Source organism: Oncorhynchus tshawytscha, linkage group LG12 (assembly GCF_018296145.1).
Source record: "Oncorhynchus tshawytscha isolate Ot180627B linkage group LG12, Otsh_v2.0, whole genome shotgun sequence".
Taxonomy (NCBI): Eukaryota; Metazoa; Chordata; class Actinopteri; order Salmoniformes; family Salmonidae; genus Oncorhynchus; species Oncorhynchus tshawytscha.
The window spans coordinates 27,116,865-27,142,956 of record NC_056440.1 but is presented as its reverse complement, the minus strand read 5'-3'; the positions used below and the strand labels follow the sequence as shown (position 1 = coordinate 27,142,956).

Below are 26,092 nucleotides of genomic sequence, written 5' to 3'. Positions count from 1 at the left end.
AAGGTCAGCTGGTTCAGCTGTACCTTAGAGACCTCCTCTTTAGGGTGCCGTCATCCACCACGTCTGTCCTCTCCAGAACACTGTTAGAGGGCGAAGACAGGCGCATGCGGGAGGTGGCGGGGACCCCCAAGCGGTTTTGCGAGGACCCCAGTCTGAGCCTGTCCAACCGCTGCCTGACTGGATCATACTCTATGAGCAGCTGCAGTGTCTGACTGGTCCGATGGATGAGGTCCTCCACCTGAAAACACCAATGAAAATACATAATCTGCTTGGACAAAGTCCTCTCTGACATAGTAAGATGAGCACGCAACACTAATGACAGAGGTATTGGTATAAGGCCCATAGAACACGGGATGCAATTAGAAGAACTAGGCAGGGTTCCAATGAGAACAGGTTCCTGATTCCTGACCACCCGAAGAGCTATCAAATTGACTTATACAACATGACTTGAATGGAGCCAAATAATTTTAATTCGAACGCACCTTGTGGCAAACAGGAAAGGTGGGAACTAAAATTATATCAGTGAATGCACCACTGGAATGCACATGGTTTGGTAAGGTGGTGTGGTGAGATTGTGTTGAGTCCTTCCAGATGCCATCCTCCACAACTAAAGAATGTTTAAATTAAGGCAGAATGGACAGAATGCAAAGATCATGTTCTGTCTTCAATCCACCTCATATTAGAATGTGGCTATGGGCAAAGCCAAACAATGGAAGTGATGGATTTGACTTCCGCTTTACTTACCTACTACAGCGGGCCGGAGGCAAACTTGCTAGAGTAAATTATTTGAAGGAGTCAATTTATAGAGTCTAAAAGTCAAGTAAACAAGTGTAATTGTATATGTAGCCTATTTCATTCACGTTCGCTAATGTTAGCTAGACCTACTAGTAGTTCTGTTGTGATAATTACGTTAGTGGTGTTGTTTAAGAGTTAAGGGCCATCCACCAAGCCAATAACGATAACTATAATGAGAAACTATAGGCTACATAACTATAAAACGTTGGTGAGCCTGTACAGGAAAGTTTATCATTCTATAGTCCAGCACCTGTTAATCAACTGATCAACGCATCCTACTGCACACTGCCTATTAATAAGGGGATAACACAAAACCATTCATGAGGTCTCTGATGCACAGATACTGGTTCACACCATTCAGTGCTGTCAAGGTGTGTTTTGTCAGTGACAACTGCAAATAATACTTCACTGTACATGTAGGCCTAACAAAAAAATAATATAACCTGTATTTAAATGTAGCAATTTGACAACAAACGCCATTTATCCTGAGCATCTTTTTCAGCATGTCATTAACTCATTGCTCAAGTGGTTTGCAAGTGATTCCGGTTTTTCTAACGGTTGTCAATTCCTTTGGGTCTTCTTTTTCACTGTGCTCAACTAGGCTATGCCTGTGCAACTACACTATATATACACGAAAATATGTGGACACCCCTTCAAATGAGTGGATTCGGCTATTTCAGCCACACCCGTTGCTGACAGGTGTATACAATTTAGCACACCGCCATGCAATCTCCATAGACAAACATTGGCAGTAGAATGACCTTACTAAAGAGCTCAGTTACTTTCACCATAACACCATCATTAAATGCCACCTTTCCAACAAGTCAGTTCGTCAAATGTCTGCCTTGTAAGTCCTGTTATTGTGAAGTGGAAACGTCTAGGAGAAACAATGCCTCAGCTGCAAAGTGGTAGGCCACAAAAGCTCACAGAACGGGACCGCCGAGTGCTGAAGCGTCTGTCCTCAGTTGCAACACTCACTACTGAGTCCCAAACTGACTCTGGAAGCAACGTCCGCACAAGAACTGTTTGTCGGGAGCTTCATGAAATGGGTTTCCATGGCCGAACAGCCGCACACAAGTCTAAGATCACCATGTGCAATGCCAAGAGTCGGCTGGAGTGATGTAAAGCTTGCTGCCATTGGACTCTGGTGCGGTGGAAACGCGTTCTCTGGAGTGATGAATCACGATTCACCATCTGGCAGTCCGACATACGAATCTGGCTTTGGCGGATGCCAGAAGAACGCTTCCTGCCTCAATGCATAGTGCCAACTGTAAAGTTTGGGGGCGGAGGAATAATGGTCTGGGGCTGTTTTTCATGGTTCGGGCTAGGCCCCTTAGTACCAGTGAAGGGAAATCAACGCCACAGCATACAATGACATTCTAGACAATTCTGTGCTTCCAACTTTGTGGCAACAGTTTGAAGAAGGCCCTTTCCTGTTTCAACATGACAATGCCCTCATGCACAAAGCAAGGTTCATACAGAAATGGTTTGTATAGATCGGTGTGGAAGAACATGACTGGCCTGCACAGAACCCTGACCTCAACCCCATCGAACACCTTTGGGATGAATTGGAACGCCGACTGCGAGCCAGGCCTAATTGCCCAACATCACTGCCCGACCTCACTAAATGCTCGTGGCTGGATGGAAGCAAGTCCCCACAGCAATGTTCCAACATCTAGAGGAAAGCCATCCCAGAAGAGTGGAGGCTGTTATAGCAGCAAAAGGGGGACCAACTCTATGTTAATGCCCATGATTCTGGAATGAGATTAGAGGTCGACCGATTATGATTTTTCAACGCCGATACCGATTATTGGCGGACCAAAAAAGACGATGCTGATTAATCGGCCGATTTTTATTTATTTATTTGTAATAATGACAATTACAACAATACTGAATTAACACTTATTTTAACTTAATATAATACATCAATGAAAATAAATTTAGCCTCAAATAAATAATGAAACATGTTCAATTTGGTTTAAATAATGCAAAAACAAAGTGTTGGAGAAGTAAAAGTGCAATATGTGTCATGTAAAAAAGCTAACGTTTGAGTTCCTTGCTCAGAACATGAGAACATATGAAAGTTGGTGGTTCCTTTCAACATGAGACTTCAATATTCCAAGGTAAGAGGTTTTAGGTTGTAGTTGATATTTATAGGACTATTTCTCTCTATACCATTTGTATTTCATATACCTTTGACTATTGGATGTTCTTATAGGCACTATAGTATTGCCAGTGTAACAGCATAGCTTCCGTCCCTCTCGTCGCCCCTACCTGGGCTCGAACCAGGAACACATCGACAACAGCCACACTCGAAGCAGCGTTACCCATCGCTCCACAAAAGCTGCGGCCCTTGCAGAGCAAGGGGAATAACTACTCCAAGTCTCAGAGCGAGTGACGTTTGAAACGCTATTAGCGCACACCCAGCTAACTAGCTAGCCATTTCACATCAGTTACACCAGCCATTAGGCTGATAGGCTTGAAGTCATAAACAGCGCTGTGCTTGCGAAGAGCTGCTGGCAAAACGCATGAAAGTGCTGTTTGAATGAATGCTTACGAGCCTGCTGCTGCCTACCATCGCTCAGTCAGACTGCTCTATCAAATCATATAGACTTAATTATAACATAATAACACACAGAAATACGAGCCTTTGGTCATTAATATGGTCGAATCCGGAAACGATCATTTCGAAAACAAAACTTTTATTATTTCAGTGAAATACGGAACCGTTTGGTATTTTATCTAACGGGTGGCATCCCTAAGTCTAAATATTCTTGTTACATTGCACAACCTTCAATGTTATGTCATAATTACATAAAATTCTGGCAAATTAGTTCGCAATGAGCCAGGCTGCCCAAACTGTTGCATATACCCTGATTCTGCGTGCAATGAATGCAAGAGAAATGACACAATTTCACCTGGTTAATATTGCCTGATAACCTGGATTTCTTTTAGCTAAATATGCAGGTTTAAAAATATATACTTCTGTGTATTGATTTTAAAAAAGGCATTGGTGTTTATGGTTAGGCACAGTCGTCCAACGATTGTGCTTTTTTCGCAAATGCGCTTTTGTTAAATCATCCCCCAGCGTTGCATCAATTATATGCAACGCAGGACACACTAGATAAACTAGTAATATCATCAACCATGTGTAGTTATAACTAGTGATTATGATTGATTGATTGTTTTTTATAAGATAAGTTTAATGCTAGCTAGCAACTTACCTTGGCTTCTACTGCATTCGTGTAACAGGCAGGCTCCTCGTGGAGTGCAATGAGAGGCAGGTGGTTAGAGCGTTGGACTAGTTAACTGTAAGGTAGCAAGATTGGATCCCCCGAGCTGACATGGTGAAAATTTGTCGTTCTGCCCCTGAAGGAGGCAGTTAACCCACCGTTCCTAGGCCATCATTGAAAATAAGAATGTGTTCTTAACTGACTTGCCTAGTTAAATAAAGGTATAAAAAAATATATTTAAAAAAATCGGCGCCCAAAAAATACCGATTTCCGATTGTTATGAAAACTTGAAATTGGCCCTAATTAATCGGCCATTCCGATTAATCGGTCGACCTCTAAATGAGATGTTCAACTTTTGGTCATGTAGTGTATTTACAATGCATCAGTGCAACAATGTTCTCATTACCGGCCCAAAACGACCACACTAATACACTTTCTCTCCTCAACTTTCCCTGAAATGCATGTGCTGTACGCCTGTTTTACATTCAGCAATTAGTAAAAGCAAGCCTGCTTCTTTCCCTGAATCCGTTATTGGGCTTTGTATTAAAAAGTATATATTTTTTAAATGTCCTATAACTTTTGTAGCCTATAGCTTTCCTGGGATTTCACGAGAAGAGGAATGGCCTATTGTGGAGAGGCTTACATAGCCTATAGCCTGTTGCACACGGGAACAGCCGGAAGAGAGAGGGTAGTGATGTGTAGCTGAGGTAAGAAGCTAAATACTAGCTTGATATTAGGCCATTCATTAATAAATATTAGGCCTATAGACAAAATAATTACCCGTCAAAGTGCAAGAAAAAAAGTTAACAGATGATGAAATAGAAAATCTGTAGTGCGTTCCTCCAGGCTGTGCTCTGTGGTCCCTGGGCAGGGCACGCAAAGTTCCACTATTGATTAGGCATAGGCCTACATTTTTAAGACAAGACAATTATTGTACCCGGGCTACAACAACACAGTGCAACAAGAAATGTGTTGTCATTCTCAAGTGAATATACAATAATTATCCATAGGTTGTAAACTGCAGTGATGTTGGCAAATTTGAATAACCGCTTAAACATCCTGTTTTGTTTCATGCCAAAATAACTGCATAGACCTACAGCCTAGGCCTGATTATGAAACAATATGGATCAGTTTGGGTCTATTCTCCACAGTTTAGAAGGACAAGAAAGGTACATTAGCAGGCCGCTCATATGGTATATTTTGTCAGGCCTATCGATGTTAAGATAGGCCTACTATAAGAAAATATGTGATTCTCCTTTCAAACTCCCCGGCCGCTAATGCTGTAGCCTATTTTACAATCAGCAAGCAAGAGCAAGCGCACATCTCTCCTCCTATAGGCTATAAGTAGGCAAAAAAAGACAAAATAAGTGTCCAACAACATTTTGTAGTCTGCTTTTTCCTGGGACTTCACAAGATGTAAGAGGAATCGCTGTGGCAGCGGAGGCCAGGTGCGTAATTGTGCAACAGAACAAAGACAGAGGCTAGAAATGTAGCCTATAGCATAAGTAGAAGCGTATGCATATTATACCATAATTCATGAGCTCAATGTTAGGCTTAGTATCGCAGTGTATGTCCTGTCAATTTACACAGCGAAAGAAAAGAAGTTGATCCTGAAGCTGATCCCGAAGCTGTGCTGAGTGTGCTACCTCCCAGTCCCTGGGAATGCAGCTGGAAAAGCTACATTATGTTTCAGGTTTTTAGGGACCTAGGCTACAACATCAGAATGTAATGAAGAATATTATTATTGTTTTCAATTGAGTACAAAACTCTAGTCTAGGCTGTAAACTGCAGCTCACCTCTTCCTCCACCAGTGTCCCCACTGTAAGACCGTTGATCTCCAGGATCCTGTCACCAACGTGGATGGCATCCCGAACTTCCGGGCTGATATGCATCCCTCGGACTCTGAGAGAAATACAGCACAAGTACATGTCTGTCAGAAGCACCAGTATCAGCATGAACTAGAAGAGAGCTGGTTCTATTGACTAATCAGCAGTGAGCACCTAGACAATACAGAGGTGGGTGTATCTGACTGTCCACAACATCAAGTACATCAATCAACTAATGAGCGACTCCTTTGGCCGAGTCCGTATCAAGACTATAATAACACCACCAAAGTAAAGAGAGGGATTTAACATCCAGGTTACATAGTCTTATTGGTGATGTACAAACATCTGGGTACCAAGGAATAATGCCCTGTTATTCAGCAAACCTATAATCAGTTACACAACACATGACTCATCCTGTCCCACTCAAGTTCTAGACAGTCAGGGGTGTATAGATTCACTAGCTGTGAGTGACAGTTAAATCCACTCACTCTTTGACTTGCACGCTAGCCAAGCCGCTGGCCGCGTCCCCTATGACAGAGACAGAAAAGCCCCTCTTGCTGTTGGTGGCAGAGGGCATGGAGATGAGGGTGACCGTGTGAGGCAGAGAGTCCAGGGACGAGTCGGCGGAACGCTTCTCCAACACGGGTGCCAGGACTACCTGCTTATAGCACTTCCCACTGCACCCGAGAGGAAGAGGAAGAGAGCGGAGGAGAGAAGAAAGAAGGAATAAGGGGCAGTGTTGTGGATTAAAGTGTTTACCAGTTGAAAGTGGGTCAAAGTGTTCATCAACGTGTTCTACTTCACCTATGTCATTTGTCTGTACGTTTTTTCAAAACAATTGCCCTTTGGGAACAGTAAAGTTTATTGTAGAAAAATATGTAGAGAAGGAGAGAGCAGGAAGGAGGGGTATGGCGAGAGTCAGACCGTAGAAGGAGCTCAGGTGTGACAGACAACCGATTCATCAGAAATGGAGCGATGCTGCCTGTTTCCAATAATATAAATCACATTCCCTAAACGGCCTCTATTAACATCAGACTAAACAAAAAAATTGAACAGAATTAAAACAACTCTCACCAGTACAGTTTGGAGCGCTCCACCAGGGCATAGGTGTCCCTGTCCTCGATGACAACTTTGCAGCTCAGACACACAAAGCACTCTGGGTGATACTTGTATTCTCCGGCCACCTGGAAGAACAGATACAGGTGGGTTTGTCTTTCCCATGGCTTTCCAGCTTCAAGGAGAGAACACTGTGCTGTTCTGTACTGTCCGGTGTTGTGTGCTTGATGGTGTTGTGTTCTGTGTGCTGTCCTCTCTGTGTGGCAGTGACACAGTCAGTAACACCTGCTCCACTCTTAACCTATCTGGAATATGCTATGATGTCATCCACCTCCCCGGGACCCAAGCCCTGCCTTCTCTAATCACAGCATGCCTCTCACTGACGCTCTCTCTTTTCACACATTAACAAACTCTGAAAGAAAGTCTGGTTCTCTCACACATGTACAACAGCTTACTCATTCACATGTTACTTCTCTATACCTTACACACTCCCAATCTATTTGTCTTTCTCTCATGCTAAATTAGACAAAGTATCCACCTCCTGAAGCAAGTGACACACACACACACACACTCCTACACACATGGTATGTGCCATAGAGGAGGTTCAGAGGCCACTTCATGTGGGTTTGAACTTCATTCCTGGATCTGAAGTGATCATGTGATGTTAAGGCTGGACGAGCTGGAAAATCTAAAATGTGCTCCTGTACATGAGGCCCGGAGAGATAATCTATTTTAACCAGTCAGTGTTAACCGACTTCAATTTCATTGGAGTCTTAAGTCTACAACAACAAAGAGCTGCAATGCCTTCTAAAGTTTGAATTCAATTTTGGTTAGAGATTTTGTCTCAAGACCTAAGCTCCTCACCAGATAATTTGAAAACAGGATCATTTCTAAAGAATGTGAATATATTAATGAAAACCTGTAGTCTTTGAAGTGAGATAATATGTCCCATTCTCCCCAGCTCTTCCTTGTAGGCTGCTATGAGTAAAAGTGTTGGGAAAGGATCTTGTTGCCGGTCCAGGGGGCACTAGGATTAGGCTGAGTGATGTAAGCCATGTGTGCGTCTGTGGCTGTGACTCCCTCCCTCCAGGCTGAAGCATTACCACACCGACCCCAGTCAGAAACAGCCTGAAGGAACCCCAGCTAGACACACACAGCTGTGTCATAGTCCATAGCTGGCTGTGTGTGTGCAGACTCTCTCGGCAAGGGGAGGCTAGTGTGAGTGGGTGTGTGTGGAGCTGGTCTATATTTATTTCTCTATTAATTTCCCCATTTTACCAATTGAAAAAGAACAAAAGAAGGATATGCCAAAGCAGTCTAATTTGAGAGGATTTACAACTGTCAAGAACTGTAAAACGTCTCCACAGCCACAGAGAAAAGTAGGCAAACTGAAATGAAAAATGCCATGCGACGATCTCCTCAGAGAACAAAATGGCATTTGGTGCCATAGTCTGCCCCACAAACACACAACAGCTTTAAGTAGCTGCATACTCCACACTACTCTCCTCTCCTGAGACCCAACAGCTTTAAGTAGCTGCATGCTCCACACTACTCTCCTCTCCTGAGAGACCCAACAGCTTTAAGTAGCTGCATGCTCCACACTACTCTCCTCTCCTGAGAGACCCAACAGCTTTAAGTAGCTGCATGCTCCACACTACTCTCCTCTCCTGAGAGACCCAACAGCTTTAAGTAGCTGCATGCTCCACACTACTCTCCTCTCCTGAGAGACCCAACAGCTTTAAGTAGCTGCATGCTCCTCACTACTCTCCTCTCCTGAGACCCAACAGCTTTAAGTAGCTGCATGCTCCACACTACTCTACTCTCCTGAGACCCAACAGCTTTAAGTAGCTGCATGCTCCACACTACTCTCCTCTCCTGAGACCCAACAGCTTTAAGTAGCTGCATGCTCCACACTACTCTCCTCTCCTGAGACCCAACAGCTTTAAGTAGCTGCATGCTCCACACTACTCTCCTCTCCTGAGAGACCCAACAGCTTTAAGTAGCTGCATGCTCCACACTACTCTCCTCTCCTGAGAGACCCAACAGCTTTAAGTAGCTGCATGCTCCACACTACTCTCCTCTCCTGAGAGACCCAACAGCTTTAAGTAGCCTGAGAGACCCAACAGCTTTAAGTAGCTGCATGCTCCACACTACTCTACTCTCCTGAGAGACCCAACAGCTTTAAGTAGCTGCATGCTCCACACTACTCTCCTCTCCTGAGACCCAACAGCTTTAAGTAGCTGCATGCTCCACACTACTCTCCTCTCCTGAGACCCAACAGCTTTAAGTAGCTGCATGCTCCACACTACTCTACTCTCCTGAGAGACCCAACAGCTTTAAGTAGCTGCATGCTCCACACTACTCTACTCTCCTGAGAGACCCAACAGCTTTAAGTAGCTGCATGCTCCACACTACTCTACTCTCCTGAGAGACCCAACAGCTTTAAGTAGCTGCATGCTCCACACTACTCTACTCTCCTGAGAGACCCAACAGCTAGACCATTTAACGCAGTGTTGGTTCGGCTGCAGGGTAAGAGAAGGCTGCCAATTCAACCCTGCCAGAAATACTTGGCACTTCGCGTACAGAGCCAATGTGTCCAAAACCAAATAGAAAGGTCCATTATGTGTTTTGCTTACTGGCAAACTTCAGGTTAAAAAAAGACTTCATTTTGGGGCCCACTTTAATCCAGTTAAAGAGAAATGACCCTTTTGTGACCAGCAATTGTTTGTGTTTTCAGCAGTTCTAGTTGTATTTAGACCTGGTTTAATAGGGACCATAACACTGTTAAAATGAAGTTCCATTAAAAAGCACAGCACTCCAACCCCATGCATGGGAATTCCATAGCACTGATGAAACAAGAAGAAAGCTAACCAATATTCAGCCTTCAGCTACACTTTAATAGCATAACCATGAGCTCATGATCTAATCCTGAAAGATGAACATTGATTTGACAAACTCAGTCGAGCCAAACATTCTAACCTTCCCTTAATAACAGGTACTTGATCTTTCAAAAACTGTCTCCAATAAACACTGTGGTGGTCTGGTGGCAGACTGGCCGTACAGTGTGGGTAGTATCTGTTGCCTTTCCACCGCAGTGTACTGAATCAGGTGATGGACTGGTTCCAAAACCACTCCATGTTCTCCATTTTCCCCCCAAAGTTCACTATGTGCTGGGGGAAGTGAACTGTGGAGACTGTACAGAGGAGAACAGAGAGGGGCCATGACGGGGGAACCTAACTAACACAGAGAGAGAAGCATCCACGACGGGGGAACCTAACTAACACAGAGAGAGAAGCATCCACGACGGGGGAACCTAACTAACACAGAGAGAGAAGCATCCACGACGGGGGAACCTAACTAACACAGAGAGAGAAGCATCCACAACGGGGGAACCTAACTAACAGAGAGAGAAGCATCCACGACGGGGAACCTAACTAACAGAGAGAGAAGCATCCACGACAGGGGAACCTAACTAACAGAGAGAGAAGCATCCACGACGGGGGAACCTAACTAACAGAGAGAGAAGCATCCACGACGGGGGAACCTAACTAACAGAGAGAGAAGCATCCACGACGGGGGAACCTAACTAACAGAGAGAGAAGCATCCACGACAGGGGGACCTAACTAACACAGACATACACATTGTGCTGGGGGACCTAACTAACACAGAGAGAAGGTTCAGGTCCAATCTGCCATATTTTAAAGCAACCAGCATGCAGAGCATGGTTGCTCTGTGTGGATGATTACTACTGTGCCAGTGCCCAGCCCCCATGACCTCTCCTGTACATAAGTATTGACCTCAATCACCAAGGAGATGTTTGTTACAACATAGGGCTTCAACCTTCCCTCTAGGGATTCTGCTGAAAGTTGAGGAGAGGGGAAAAGTGGGTAAATCTGACAGTTCCCTCATTTGTACACATGGAGAAAAACAGATCCTATTGCTGCACAACCCACTGAGCTCATATCAAAGAACAGTGATTCACTGTGAGTTGGTGTTATCTGAGTGTGGCCCTACACATCTAACATATGAATACAATAGTAATCCTGACAGTGAATTATTAATATGTTATCTAATGTACAGCTTTGTCTGACTGTTCTCCATACCAACACTGTCGTCTTTATGTTCAATGAGATCTAAAAGTGAACCAAGCCTGAAGCCTACTGCATTATAATACCTGATACTTTGGATCTTGGGCCAACCTAAACAGCAACCAGGGTGGAAAGCACGGACCAGGTGTGCAGAAGCTCCAGGATCACAATCAGACTGGGATATACCGATACGTGGAAATGACAAACCATAGTCTCAGTGTCTACTGACAGTGAGGTGAGGAGGATGGAGTGGGGTGACTCACCATGGCAGGTCCAGTCATGAGCAGAGAACAGCCGTGACACAGCTCTCCAAACTTCTCCCAGTAGTGTTTACGGCAGTACAGCTTTCCATCCTTCTCATAGTACCAGTTGGTCAGGTGGTCACAGCACTCCGAGCACCTGTGGATGGGAAAAACACGTTTACCTCTGCAAGAAATGGAGAAGAGTGGACATACGGATCCTTTCAGCAGACACCATATCAAGTGTAGAGCTGTTTCAAGGTGATAGAGGAGATAGAGGAGAGTCACTACAAAGCCTGAGTGTATCATTTCAAAGACCTGTTGACAATCTCAAAGGCTTGTGTTAGATTTCTGAAAGATTCCTATTGAGCAGAGATTCCCACCACTCAAACAATGGAGTCTGAGAGATGACATGCAGATAGAACCAATAAACAATAGACAAAGCTGGAGCAGAATAATTACAAAAAGATTCTCAAAGAAAACAGCATCTGAAAAAGACAAATACACTGGGGACTTAGTGTGAGATCTAAGTCAGTTAATATTGGAAATAGTTTAACCAACACGCAAACAGTTGACCGGTCTGTACACTCTCCCTCAACCAATCCTCCTTACAAAGAAAGTGACGGTGAAACTACCCCTTAACGAGAGGCACTGGCACTGTAGACACAGCGCAGCAGAAGCCATTCATCATGTGAGAAATTACACTGGTGAACATGATACCTTCCACTCCCAGGTTGCACTGGAGTGCAGCGGTTGCTTCAGGCCTTTCTTTAGGATGACGGTATCTACTTGTCTCTGATCGCCAGGGTACGATGTAAAGGAAGTAGGTTACCTTGTTCCTGAGACATGTCACGTCTCGTTGGTGTGATCCATCACAAGGTAGGTAACACCGTGAAGAGAGTGACTACACACACACAGTCTACATGAGGGCTGTGGTTTCCCAGAAGAATAAAGCGATAAGCAGCAGACCTTGGGAAACTCTGATCATTAACCTTACCTAAATACCAGCAACTAACACCAAAGGCTGCCCTCAGCTCTCCCCATCCACAGCCACATTCCAGCATCTTAATGTGTTCCAGTTGTTTCTGAGCATGATGAAGCACCTCTCAGACAGAAACCCTGACAACCCTCTACACAGCCTGGTGGAGGGGGATCAACAAAGAATGTGGTGAATGCACTGATTTGTCTGAATTTCTAGTTGAGTAATGTTCATAGAGTTAGGAATGCTGAAGTTGCCGAGAGATCAGGGAGCACCTGCAGGCTGTGAGGATACCTTCAGGTAGTTTCACAGGTTATGTAAAATGGCAGCACCAGGTTAAGCTGTGTCAGGCGCACAATCAATTCTAAACCTCTCAAGGAGATTAGTCTAGGTCACTAAACTGGCAACCCACTTACACAGACTCCCTGTGAAGAAGGGTTTGCCAGTTTTGCTTACTGACTCATTCATCTGGAGGATCATTTAAAAACCGTGCAAACACACAAAATATACCCCAAAATGTGTGTGCACCAGTTTTCACGCAAAAGTTGCCATTTAAAATGTTTTACTTGAAGTGAGAATGTGCACACCTCCCTAGAAACTTCAGACCATGCGTACGCACATCTGCTAGTGGTTGAAATATTGTATTGCAAGCTTGCAAGTATTTTGTGCAAATGGGGTATATGATGAAAAGCTTATACATAAAAAACTAACAGAAAAACATCTGAATAAGAATGCAACCATTAGTGAGAACAGCAAACATATGTGTATTATATTCAGAATCTAAAATAATTCAACATAGGAATCTTATAATTCGACCTAGGAATCATTTTCCTATTTATTTTCATAGCCATTGCAGAATATATTCCTCACATTTTCTGGCCGTGATGGTTTCATATTCCCAAAGTAGCCATACAACAAATTTGAAATGACCATGCGCATCTCTCATTTAATTGGACCTTGTAGCCCAGTAAATAGACAGGCTATACAGTATGTATTTCAAACTTTGCAATATCATAAGCAGCGGGATTTATAATACTGGTATACCGTTTAACAGCTAATCTTTTACATTGAAGTAGGCCTATGTATCAAGTTAAGTTTTTAATTGTCACGTGCAAAAGTAGCCTACAGTGAAATGCCTTTCTTGCTCTTTACCAACAACGCAGTAATGATTATCAGTAGTACTATATAAAATGTATTTTAAAAAGTCAAGCAGAACAAAAACATACAAGAAATATTACTAACACTGTAAGTACTGTAAATGCATTTCTTTATTGCAGCCTGCCCTACAATGTTTCAGGATTTGTGGGCGGTCAAATCAAATCTCTTTATATAGCCCTTCGTACATCAGCTGATATCTCAAAGTGCTGTACAGAAACCCAGCCTAAAACCCCAAACAGCAAGCAATGCAGGTGTAGAAGCACGGTGGCTAGGAAAAACTCCCTAGAAAGGCCAAAACCTAGGAAGAAACCTAGAGAGGAACCAGGCTATGAGGGGTGGCCAGTCCTCTTCTGGCTGTGCCGGGTGGAGATTATAACAGAACATGGCCAAGATGTTCAAATGTTCATAAATGATCAGCATGTTCGAATAATTAGAAGGCAGAACAGTTGAAACTGGAGCAGCAGCACGGCCAGGTGGACTGGGGACAGCAAGGAGTCATCATGTCAGGTAATCCTGGGGCATGGTCCTAGGGCTCAGGTCCTCCGAGAGAGAGAAGGAGAGAATTAGAGAACGCACACTTAGATTCACACAGGACACCGAATAGGACAGGAGAAGTACTCCAGATATAACAAACTGACCCTAGCCCCCCGACACATAAACTACTGCAGCATAAATACTGGAGGCTGAGACCATCATATGGTCCATCATATGTAGGTTGGGGAAAAGTCCATATAAAACATTGTTGAATTCAAACGTTCTGCTGACAGGTCCTAGACAATTTGACATCGTTTTCTCATTCACAAATCGACACAGTCCTTTTCCAAATACAGAATAAATGAATGCTAAAGATTACAACATTCTGCCAACACAGTAAATAGACCAGTAGCTTATGTAAACATTTTGACAGTATGGGTAGGCTACAATATAGCTGTACGATAGGAGCACAACATCATTGCCTATTAAATCAAAGAGCCTATACCAAGGCAAGACATACTGTATGAACCCAATAATCTATTGATAAACTAAATATTGAACAACATTGTATTTTGCATGCTGAAGCCTAATGCCAATAGTTCCAAATTATACAGCAAATAAAGAGCATTATTGTCACCATAAAAAGTGAATGGAGGCATTTTCCCAGGCGAAGTTTTAATGCTCGTTCACGTGCGCACAGTTTTACAACAACATCTGATTTATAACTGGAAACCTGCATAGCCTATGTATGGCGTGTGCCAAGTTTATAAATCTCAATATGGCGTGTGTGTGGACTTTTCAGAAATGGCACGAGCAGAAATGTATAACAACGGTTATAAATGAGGCCCCTTGACTGGAGGACACTCGGTTCACTGGCAGCAGAAAAACATTGAGGTAACAGTCTTAACAAATATGCCAAGCACCTGCCTGTCTGGGGTATTGGTGTAGTTTTTCCCTTTATAAAGCACCGGAACATCCCAGTGCTAGCCTGGGTCTGTGGGCGGGGCTTATTTTTATTTAGCTTGGCAAGTCAGTTAAGAACAAATTCTTATTTACAATGATGGCCTACCCAGGATCAAACCAGGGTCTGTAGTGACGCCTCTAGCACCACAATGCAGTGCCTTCGACTGCTGCACCACTATGGATCACAGTTCTCCTAACCTGCAGTAGAGTTGATTCTGGCTCATCAGCATTTGGAGAGAAAATCTACTCCTGGAGATTAGGCAGGTCAATTCCCTTTTACAAGGGTTCATTCTAACACAACACTTATTACTGGTTACTTGGGTTAAATCTTATGGAGGTGGTTCATGGCTTCTGGTACATTGTGTGAGGAAACCAATGCTCCAAAAACATGCAGCCTACACACACAGAGAGACTAAAGCAAGAATAGGTAAGCAGGAAAAGAGTGAAAAAGTTATTTCCAGGCCTTCCCGTGCACACAGCCTGGTCTCATAGACTAGACGTAACATAGCAAATGTAAATCCAGGACACTCTAAGTAGTAATGATATGTTAAGTTCGGTATGGTTACATAAGACAGATGGTTACTTAAAGGTGGGATGGTTGGTCGGGGTGGATGGATGGATGGGCGTATAATGCGAAATTATAGCAACTCAAAAGGTTGCGAGTTCAAATCTCATCATCACAGAAAACTTCTGCAACTTTTCAACTACATTTTAGCTAATTTGCAACTACGTAGAATGTTAGCTAACCCTTCCCCTAACCTCAACTCTTATATCAAAGCTTGATGATTCTTTGATTATCAGCTGTGTAGTACTAGGGCAAAAACCAAAACATGCACCTCTTGGGGTCCCCAGGACTGAGTTTGGGAAACACTGCCTTCACCTTTAAACAAACTCATAAACTTAACCCTAGCCTAGCTAACGTTAGCCAGCTAGCTAGAATTCATAACATATCATACGCTGGGCAAATTCATAGCACATAATACAAATTGTAATTCAAAATGGGTGATGGACATCCACAAATTAATACATACCATACCAAACGTAACATATCATACTGAAGGGAGTGTGACGGATTTACGTACAGAATAATACGAAATGCTCCGAGACTAGGTTGGTGCACAGAGGGATGGTGTAGAAAAGCAGAGGGGTGCAGAAAGGCTGCCCAGATAAAGATCACATTAGTGATGGGAGTGCTGTATGTAATAGGGAACGCTGCCCTCGGACTGGCCTAATGCCCAAATTAGATCCTTTTGTCTGACGGAATGTTGACCAGATCATACATCTTGGTTACAGAATGAAACTAAAAAAGTGACCAAAAAGGAACTGTATTAAAACATTGTTTTTGTCTTTTTTTCCTCATCTGTACTCTCCTCTGTACTACTGAGACTGTTTAGTGTGTTAGCCAATCTGTGGTCAGTAGTAGTGCCCTACTCTATGTGATAGTAAACCTGAATATTGCATGTACACTCACGCACGCGCTGTATGTGAGTATTTGTGAGCAACCTGTATATCATCATTGTGTGTGTAAAGAGCCAGAGTGTTTTTATAACACAGTCATGGAAACGGACAGAAACAGGATGCAATGCTGAAATACACACACACACACCTGTGTGCGTCTACGACAGGTGTGAAGAATATCCTGTCTACAGGTGTGCGTTTCAGGGAAACCAACTTTCACTGTAAAACTGAACAACGTAACGTTTGGATGTTCTCTGTTGAGTCATAGTGTGTCCTCCCTCCCTGTCATACCAAAACAACCTAACACCTGAGGAGAAACGTTGGATTGGTCAGTCCTAGTGTGGGGGATAAAGGAGAACTGTAGGGTACACAGTCATGTCCCTGAATAAATAGACCAAAACAAAGATTATCTGATCTAAAAAACAACAACAACACAACCAGTAGAGTAAACAACCCTGGTGCTTCTTCTCAACCAAGAATGAAAGAAAAACAAAAAGACTCAGGTAAGAGGAAGGACTGGTCCTCCCAACAATGTCAGGGACTTACCCTTCTTCTCAACCAAGAATGAAAGAAAAACAAAAAGACTCAGGTAAGAGGAAGGACTGGTCCTCCCAACAATGTCAGGGACTTATCCTGCTTAGACAAACGCCAACAGGCAAGCATTACTCGTTTGATTTCCTCAATTCCACAAAACTAGTGAAGGCCTTTACAAATGCCTTTTGTTTTAGTGTACTAGAATCTCCCAGGCAGGTCGTGCAACTAAAGCTGGTCTTAAGCTAGCTTTCCATCCAATTGGAGACAGATCTTCATGCAAATATTGTCAAATCGACATGAAGAAAATATGCACATTTTCCCTCTAGTGGTGTTTCCACCAAACAGACTTATTGCAGATTTAAAATATATTTTAAAAAATCAGTGCATGATGACATAGTGCACACAAAATGTACTTTTTGGCTTACATTTGTATGTACCAAATAAAAATCTAAAGTTCAATGTGTTTTCATTGCATTTTCAACTCTACCAACATTTTTCTAATGAAAACGGTTGCCTTAAATAGCTAAAAATGTGCCCACTCTGGCCTTGGGACATGCGCTCTAGCCAACAGCTTGCAGGTAGGTTGTGTGGGTAGGCTAGTCTACATGATGACATGATTTTGGATAAGACTCTTGATATTTATTGTAAAGGATCATCAAGCTCATCACCATGCACTTTATGAACGCTTAAGTTCATTAGTACTATTTTCATCTGAAGCCTAATAAACTGATTTGTTTCCCGAGTCATAGCGGAAGGACCATATACCATGTCATCCAGTGACTCCAAGTTTGTTTCGATATGCATAACCGCAGGAAGTAGGGGTGCCGAGTGTGCTGCAGCACCCCTTGATAAATTATTACTCCTGTATGAGCGGAGAAAAATTATTGTCAGCAGAACGGAGTGAAGAATTCCCCCAGTGTCGTCCAACACGTTTCTCAACCCCCAACCCCTAGCATTTTACATTTCAACTTCAATGGGGTAGGGAGGAAGTCCCAAGGATTCCGGATAGCACGGACCCTTATCTCAGGGTGACTCTGTTGTTCTCCCATGTTACACTACAAGTTTCTGAGAGGGAGAGAAAACCACTCCTCTAATTCTATTGCAAGGAGGTTCCATAGAGAATTCATACTGAAATGTATTCTAAAATGCTGGAAACTGACACTAAGCATTAAGCCTATAGGGAAGCAGTGTTGTAGGAATGGAAACAACACAAACACTAGTTCAAGATGCCGTAGGACTCCCTTTAAGACTACCCAGAGGGCAACCAATGTGAACAGATAGTTACAGTTCTAATCAAACACATCAAGGTTACATTATTGGACCCCACAGACAATTAATGAGGGGAAAGGATTGTCAGTATGACTTGAGCCAGAAGGTTCACCTCTTTTAGAGGAATAACATTGACTCATAAAGCACAATCCTTCGGAACAAGCCAGGATCCAGTTTTCCATGGCAAAAACAAAGGACTTTGTGCAGTGTCTGGCACTGCGGGCCCACGACTCTGAATCGCTGTCTAGGAATGCGGGCACACAACACACTGTCCAGTCTTTACCTATACTTTCGCCTCACAATGTCAGCCTTACTGGAACAGGGATAACGTCAGCCTTTAACAATGCTGTACAACTTGGAGGAGGTGCAAAGCTCTGTGTGCACAATAGAACAGAGCGGGGGGTAACATGGAAAAGGAAACTACTGTCGTTGCTTTAGAGTTTGACAATGTCCCACATGGAGTGAGAATAATTCTGTATTACAATGACAAAATGAATGAAGTTACGAGAAAAGAGGCTCACATTTGAGGAAAACTCCAGCCCACTTGGTTTAGCATCAGTATGGTAGTCTGGATTGGAGGTTTTTTCCAAAGCAGATGCTCCATCTGAAGAGTTCATTTCACAGAAGATTTGTGAGGTGATTTGGGGGGGGAAGAGAGAAAGAAGGAGCTAAAAAGAGAGAGAAAGAAGGAGCAGAGAGAGAGAAGGAGCTGGAGAGAGAAAGTTGCACAACTGCATCAAGGACTTGGCTTATGAACTGACACTAGGTGCAGTGGAGCTATAAAAGAGTCAATTATAGAAATACTGAAAGAGACCCAAATACTGGCTTATGTAAGAACATTGTGCTGCTAAAAAGCTTTGCTAGATATTTGAGTGCTTGGGCAAATTTCAGTTTAAAAAATAAGGAACACTCACAAATGGCAAGTCCCTTCTACTCTAGGGAGACATAATCGGAAATACCTCATACTAGGATGCACAATTCAGGTAATCTTAGACTTCATTCATTTATTATATTCAGGGGCAATTCAGAGCTCAAGGAAAACAGCTCTACTCTAATCAGTTCTATTCAACTAGTCATTAGTTCTACTCTTTCATTCGTGTTACGTAACCTTGTGTGCTGGACGGGCACAGTGAGTGTCAGAAACACACTCCCTCTCCTCATTAAAGCTGCCGTGACTCTGCCCTCAATCCCAGCTTCCCCTCTCACAAAAGCCCTGTGGAGCGCATTGTTATCTTCTAGACCATGACCTGTCCATTCTTAGATTGTCTATCTGAAGCCCCATAGTCAAATCCATAAATTATCTTCAGGTAAAGTAAAACCTGAGTGATTGCATTTCACAAACAGAGCTTTAGATAGAGGAGCTAAATGTTTGTTTGAGCGTCTGTACATGGACAATTCCACAGTGCAGATGCAAAGTTTGGAACAGAATGACGGCACAAACAGGTATTCTGTTTACAAACTTTGCATCTGCACTGTTTTTCAAGTAAATGTGTTTTTGTAAAATGTTCAGTGCAAATTGTTAAAAGTAGTGCTTGTGCATAGAGTTGTTTGTTTTGTTGACCTTTGCAATCATTGGTTTTTGTGTGACATACATATATGAAACATCTGAGTCTCAGTGTCACTCTGTTAATGTGGAATTGACCACATACAGGACCGACTGAATACTTTCTGACTCCTTGACTTTTTCCACATTGTTACATTACAGCCTTATTCTAAAATAGATTCAATAGTTGTCCCCCCCTCCCCATCAATCTACACACAATAGCCCACAATGACAAAGCAAAAACAGTTTAGAAATATTTTCAAATGTATAGAAAATACAAAACTGAAATATCACTTTTTTAAAACTAGGCAAGTCAGTTAAAAAATACATTCTTATTTACAATGATGGCCTAGGAACAGTGGGTTAACTGCCTTGTTCAGGGGCAGAACGACACATTTTTAGCTTGGGGATTCGATCTAGCAACCTTTTGGTTCTGGCCCAACGCTCTAACCACTAGGCTACCTGCCGCCCCATTTACATACAGTACCAGTCAAGGGTTTTTGTTCATTTTTACTATTTTCTACATTGTAGAATAATAGTGATGACAACACTTAAATAACACATATGGAATCATGTAGTACCAAAAAAGTGCTAAACATATACTTTATATTTGAGATTCTTCAAAGCAGCCACCCTTTGCCTTGATGACAACTTTGCACATTCTTGGTATTCTCTCAACCAGCTTCATGAGATAGTCACCTGGAATGCCTTTCAATTAACAGGCCAGCCTTGTTAAAAGTTAATTTCTGGGATTTCTTTCCTTGAGCCAATCAAATCAAAGTTTATTTGTCACGTGCGCCGAATACAAGAGGTATTATTTCAGGCTCTTACTTACAGGCTCTAACCAATAGTGCAAAAAAGATATTAAGTGAACAATAGGTAAGTAAATAAATAAAACAGTAAAAAGACAGGCTATATATAGTAACGAGGCTACATACAAACACCGGTTAGTCAGGCTGAATGAGGTAGTATGTACATGTAGATATGGTTATGCCAGCAGCATACCACCCTGCATACCACTGCTGATTTACTTCTGAAGCTAAGCAGGGTTGGTCCTGGTCAGTCCCTGGATGGGAGACCAGATGCTGTTGGAGGGCCAGTAGGAGGCACTCTTTCCTCTGGTCTAAAAAATATCCCAATGCCCTAGGGCAGTGATTGGGGACACTGCCCTGTGTAGGGTGCTGTCTTCCGGATGGGACGTTAAATGGGTGTCCTGACTCTCTGAGGTCATTAAAGATCCCATGGCGCTTATCGTAGGTGTGTTAACCCTGGTGCCCTGGCTAAATTCCCAATCTGGCCCTCAACTCATCATGACCACATAAGAATTCCCAGTTTACAATTGGCTCATTCATCCCCCTCCGCTCCCCTGTAACTATTCCCCAGGTTGTTGCTGTAAATGAAAATGTGATCTGAGTCAACTTACCTGGTAAAATAAATAAATTAATAAATGGTTAAAGTGGCAATCCATTTATGATGAACAGAGAGTAGCAGTAGCGTAAAAGAGGGGGTGGTGGGTGGGACACAATGTGGTTAGCCGATGTGTGTGAGCACTGGTTGGTCGGCCCAATTGAGGTAGTATGTACATGAATGTATAGTTACATTCATATATGATAAACAGAGAGTAACAGCAGCGTAAAAAGAGGGGTTGGGGGGCACACAATGCAAATAGTCCGGGTAGCCATTTGATTACCTGTTCAGGAGTCTTATGGCTTGGGGGTAAAAACAGTTGAGAAGCCTTTTTGTCCAAGTCCATATTATGCCAAGAACAGCTCAAATAAGCAAAGAGAAACGACAGTCAATCATTACTTTAAGGCATGAAGGTCAGTCAATCTGGAAAATTTCAAGAACTTTGAAAGTTTCTTCAAGTGCAGTCACCAAGACCATCAAGCATGATTACGAAAATGGCTCTCATGAGGACCGTAACAGGAAAAGAAGACCCAGGGGTACAGTTGAAGTCGTTAGTTTACATACACTTAGGTTGGAGTCATTAAAACTCATTTTTCAACCACTCCACAAATTTCTTGTTAACAAACTATAGTTCTGGCAAGTCAGTTAGGACATCTACTTTGTGCATGACACAAGTAATTTTTCAAACAATTGTTTACAGACAGATTATTTCACTTATAATTCACTGTATCACAAATCCAGTGTGTCAGAAGTTTACTACACTAAGTTGACTGTGCCTTTAAACAGCTATGAAAATTCCAGAAAATTATGTCATGGCTTTAGAAGCTTCTGATAGGCTAATTGACATCATTTGAGTCAATCAGAGGTGTACCTGTGGATGTATTTAGGCCTACCATCAGAATCAGTGCCTCTCTGGATATTTAATTTAAATTTTTTTATTTTACCTTTATTTTACTAGGCAAGTCAGTTAAGAACAAATTCTTATTTTCAATGACGGCCTAGGAACAGTGGGTTAACTGCCTGTTCAGGGGCAGAACGACAGATTTGTACCTTGTCAGCTCGGGGATTCGAACTTGCAACCTTTCGGTTACTAGTCCAACGCTCTAACCACTAGGCTACCCTGCCGCCCCATATAAAAGGGGGAGGCTTGCAAGTCGAAGAAGACAATCCCAACCGTGAAGCACGGGGTGGCAGCATTATGTTGTGGGGGTGCTTTGCTGCAGGAGGGACTTGTGCACTTCACTAAATAGATGGCATCATGAGGAATTTAAAATTATGTGGATATATTGAAGCAACATCTCAAGACATCAGTCAGGAAGTTAAAGCTTGGTTGCAAATGGGTCTTCCAAATGGACAATGACTCCAAGCATACTTCCAAAGTTGTGGCAAAATGGCTTAAGGACAACAAAGTCAAGGTATTGGAGTGGCCATCACAAAGCCCTGACATCAATCCTATAGAAGATTTGTGGGCAGAACTGAAAACCCATGTGCGAGCAAGGAGGCCAACAAACTTGACTCAGTTACACCAGCTCTGTCAGGAGGAATGGGTCAAAATTCACCCAACTTATTGTGGGAAGCTTGTGGAAGGCTACCCGAACATTTGACACAAGTTAAACAATTTAAAGGCAATGCTACCAAATACTAATTGAGTGTATGTAAACTTCTGGGAACCCACTGGGAATGTGATGAAAGAAATAAAAGCTGAAATTTAAAATAAATTGCTCTCTCTACTATTATTCTGAAATTTCACATTCTTAAAATTAAAAGTGGTGATCTTAACTGACCTAAGACAGGGGATTTTAATGTCAGGAATTGTGAAAAACTGAGTTTAAATGTATTTGGCAAAGGTGTATGTAAACTTGCGACTTCAACTGAACCTCTAGTGCATGAATCAGGCCTTCGTGGTCAGATTGCTGCGAAGAAACCACTACTAAAAGGACGACAATAATAAGAAGAGACTTGCTTGGGCCAAGAAACACAAGCAATGGACATTAGACCGGTGGAAATGTGTCCTTTTGGTCTGCTGAGTACCAATTTGAGATTTTTGGTTCCAACCGCTGTCTTTGTGAGATGCAGAGTAGGTGAACGGATGATCTCCTCATGTGGGGTTCCCACCATGAAGCATGGAGGAGGTGGTGTGATGGTGTTTTATTGGTGACACTGTCAGTGATTTATTTAGAATTCAAGGCACACTTAACCAGCATGGCTACTACAGCATTCTGTAGCGATCAGCCATCACATCTGGTTTGCACTTAGTGGGACTATAATTTGTTTCTCAACAGGAGAATGACCCCAAACACACCTCCAGGCTGTGTAAGGGCTATTTGACCAAGAAGGAGCGTGATGGAGTGTTGCATTAGATGAACTGGCCTCCACAATCACCCAACCTCAACCCAATTGAGATGGTTTGGGATGAGTTGGACTGCAGAATGAAGGAAAAGAAGCCAACAAGTACTCAGCATATGTGGGAACTCCTTCAAGACTTTTGGAAAAGCATTCCAAGTGAAGCTGGTTGAGAGAATCATAGAGTGTGCAAAGCTGTCATCAAGGCAAAAGCTGGCTACTTTGAAGAATCTAAAATCTAAAATATTTTTAGATTTCTTTAACACTTTTTTGGTTACTACAGGATTCCACGTGTTATTTCATAGTTTTGATTTCTTCACCATTATTCTACAATGTAGAAAATAGTAAAAATAAAGAAAAAGCCTTGAATGAGTAGGTGTGTACAAACTTGCCTGGTACTGCAAGTATTTAGATCCTTTACTCAGTACTTTGTTGAAGCATTTTTGCAGCGATTACAGCCTTGAGTATGACACTACAAGCTTGGCACACCTGTATTTGGGAGTTTCTCCCATTCTTCTCTGCAGATCCTCTCAAGCTCTGTCATGTTGGATGGGCAGTTTTCTCTGCACAGAAGTTTTCAGGTCTCTCCAGAGATGTTCAATTGGGTTCAAGTCTGTGCTTTGGCTGTCCAACTCAAGGACATTCAGAGACTTGTCCTAAAACCACTCCTGCGTTGTCTTGGCTGTGTACTTAGGGTCGTTGTCATGTTGTAAGGTGAACCTTCACCCAAGTCTGAGGTCCTGAGCGCTCTGGAACATATTTTCATCAAGGATCTCTGTACTTTGCACCGTTCATCTTTCCCTCGATCCTGACTATTCTCTCAGTCTCTGCCGCTGAAAAACATCCCCACAGCATGATGTTGCCACCACCACGCTTCACCGTAGCGATGGTGCCAGGTTTCCTACAGACATGACGCTTGGCATTCAGACCAACAAGTTAAATCTTGGTTTCATCAGACCAGAGAATCTTCTTTCTCATGGTCAGAGTCATTTAAGTGCCTTTTGGAAAACTCCAAGCTGGCCTTTTACTGAGGAGTGGCTTCCGTCTGGCCACTCTATCATAAAGGACTGATTGGTGGAGTGCTGCAGAGATGGTTGTCCTTCTGGAAGGATCTCCCATCTCCACACAGGAACTCTGGAGCTCTGTCAAAGTGACCATCAGGTTCTTGGTCACTTCCCTTACCAAAGCCCTTCTCCCCCGATTGCTCAGTTTGGCCGATCGGCCAGCTGTAGGAATACTATTGGTGGTTCCAAACTTCTTCCATTAAGAATGATGGAGGGCACTGTGTTTTTGGGGACCTTCAATGCTACAGAACTGTTTTGGTACCCTTCCCATGATCTGTGCCTTGACACAATCCTATCTCAGAGCTCTACGGACAATTCCTTCAACCTCATGGCTTGGTTTTTGCTCTGACAACTGTGGGACCTTATATAGACAGGTGTGTGCCTTTCCAAATCATGTCCAATCAATTGAATTTACCACAGGTGGACTCAAAGTTGTAGAAACATCTCAAGTTTGATCAATGGAAACATGATGCACCTATAGCTCAATTTCAAGTCTCATAGCAAAAGGTCTGAATAGCTACGTAAATACGGTATTTCTGTTTTTAATTTAAATACATTTGCAAAAACCTCTAAAAACCTGTTTTCGCTTTTGTCATTATGGGTATTGTGTGTAGAATGAATACATTTTACAATAAGGCTGTAACGTGTAAAAAGTTAAGGGGTCTAAATCCTTTACGAATGCACTGTATGTCCTATTGTACTGCCCTCAGTGTTCAGCTTAAATCCAAAGGTTTCTCAATGGCCAGTAACCTGGGAATGCCAGATAGTTAATGTCAGTCTCCATCCAGACAATGATTAAGCCACCGGACAAGAGAATCTTCCAGGGCCAAAGTCCTCAAGGGCAGAGATGTGGTGGGATCCTCCTCACATTGTGTCCCGGTGACCCACCCAAATTCATGTGTGAGTGTTGCCTCATACACGTTTACCATTTTCCCCTTTAAAAAGGCAAAAGGATGACAATCATCTACCACCTCTAAGTTGTTAACTTGTTGTACTAACAACAATGGTTCAAAAGAGTAGAATGGTGGTATCTGCCACTGGGATGTGTACAGGAATGCACTGTACAGGAGTTCTTCCTCACTGACCTGCCCACGATGATGCTAAAACATTCCACATGTAGAACTCTCCAGGACTACCCACATGTAGAACTCTCCAGGACTACCCACATGTCAATTTGTAAGCATGTGCATACAGCATTTGACCACAGAGAATACCTGAAATAGTCAAAAACGGCATTTTAACCAACAAAATATATTGTCTCTATTAATTTCATTGCTGCTTATTCCATGTCATAAGGAAACCAAGCTCACATGTCTACTGCACAGACAGTAAGTCCTACAAAAAAAATGATTTAAAAAAACATTAAACAGTGAATGCAACTGAAATCTACATTTAAAAGTATGACTTACTGAAAACAGGCATTGTGCCAAGTTCCTTGAAGAACCTTCACATTGAATGTGTCTTGAATTGTTCCCCCGCAACCCGCACAGTGGCGTCCATCTGTACCTGCAAGGTTCAATTATGTCACTACTGGAAAAGCATACTCTATCCATTCATAAAAGTAAATCACAGTAGCAATGCATTTCTGCATAGATTTTACTGACTGAACAAAGGTGAGTCTTGTAATCTGTTTGCATAGACACATTTTTTAAGAAAATAGGA

The 26,092-nt window shown here is 42.7% G+C and overlaps 1 protein-coding gene across 2 annotated transcripts in view; it reads right to left on the bottom strand.

Annotated features, from left to right (window-relative positions):
• The window catches only part of LOC112248521 (LIM domain kinase 2), a 36,487-nt gene that overhangs the window by 7,706 nt on the left and 2,689 nt on the right, over positions 1-26,092 (bottom strand). The window contains exons 2-8 of one of the 2 annotated variants that reach the window (XM_042331535.1): positions 25,840-25,936; positions 25,516-25,644; positions 11,263-11,398; positions 6,929-7,038; positions 6,343-6,531; positions 5,825-5,930; positions 24-238 (exon numbers count right to left, since the gene is read on the bottom strand). In XM_042331535.1, coding sequence (XP_042187469.1) covers positions 24-238; positions 5,825-5,930; positions 6,343-6,531; positions 6,929-7,038; positions 11,263-11,280 — 638 coding nt within the window. In that variant the 5' untranslated portion in view covers positions 11,281-11,398; positions 25,516-25,644; positions 25,840-25,936. The remainder of the gene's footprint in view (positions 1-23; positions 239-5,824; positions 5,931-6,342; positions 6,532-6,928; positions 7,039-11,262; positions 11,399-25,515; positions 25,645-25,839; positions 25,937-26,092) is intronic. The other variant, XM_024417624.2, reaches the window with a different exon arrangement.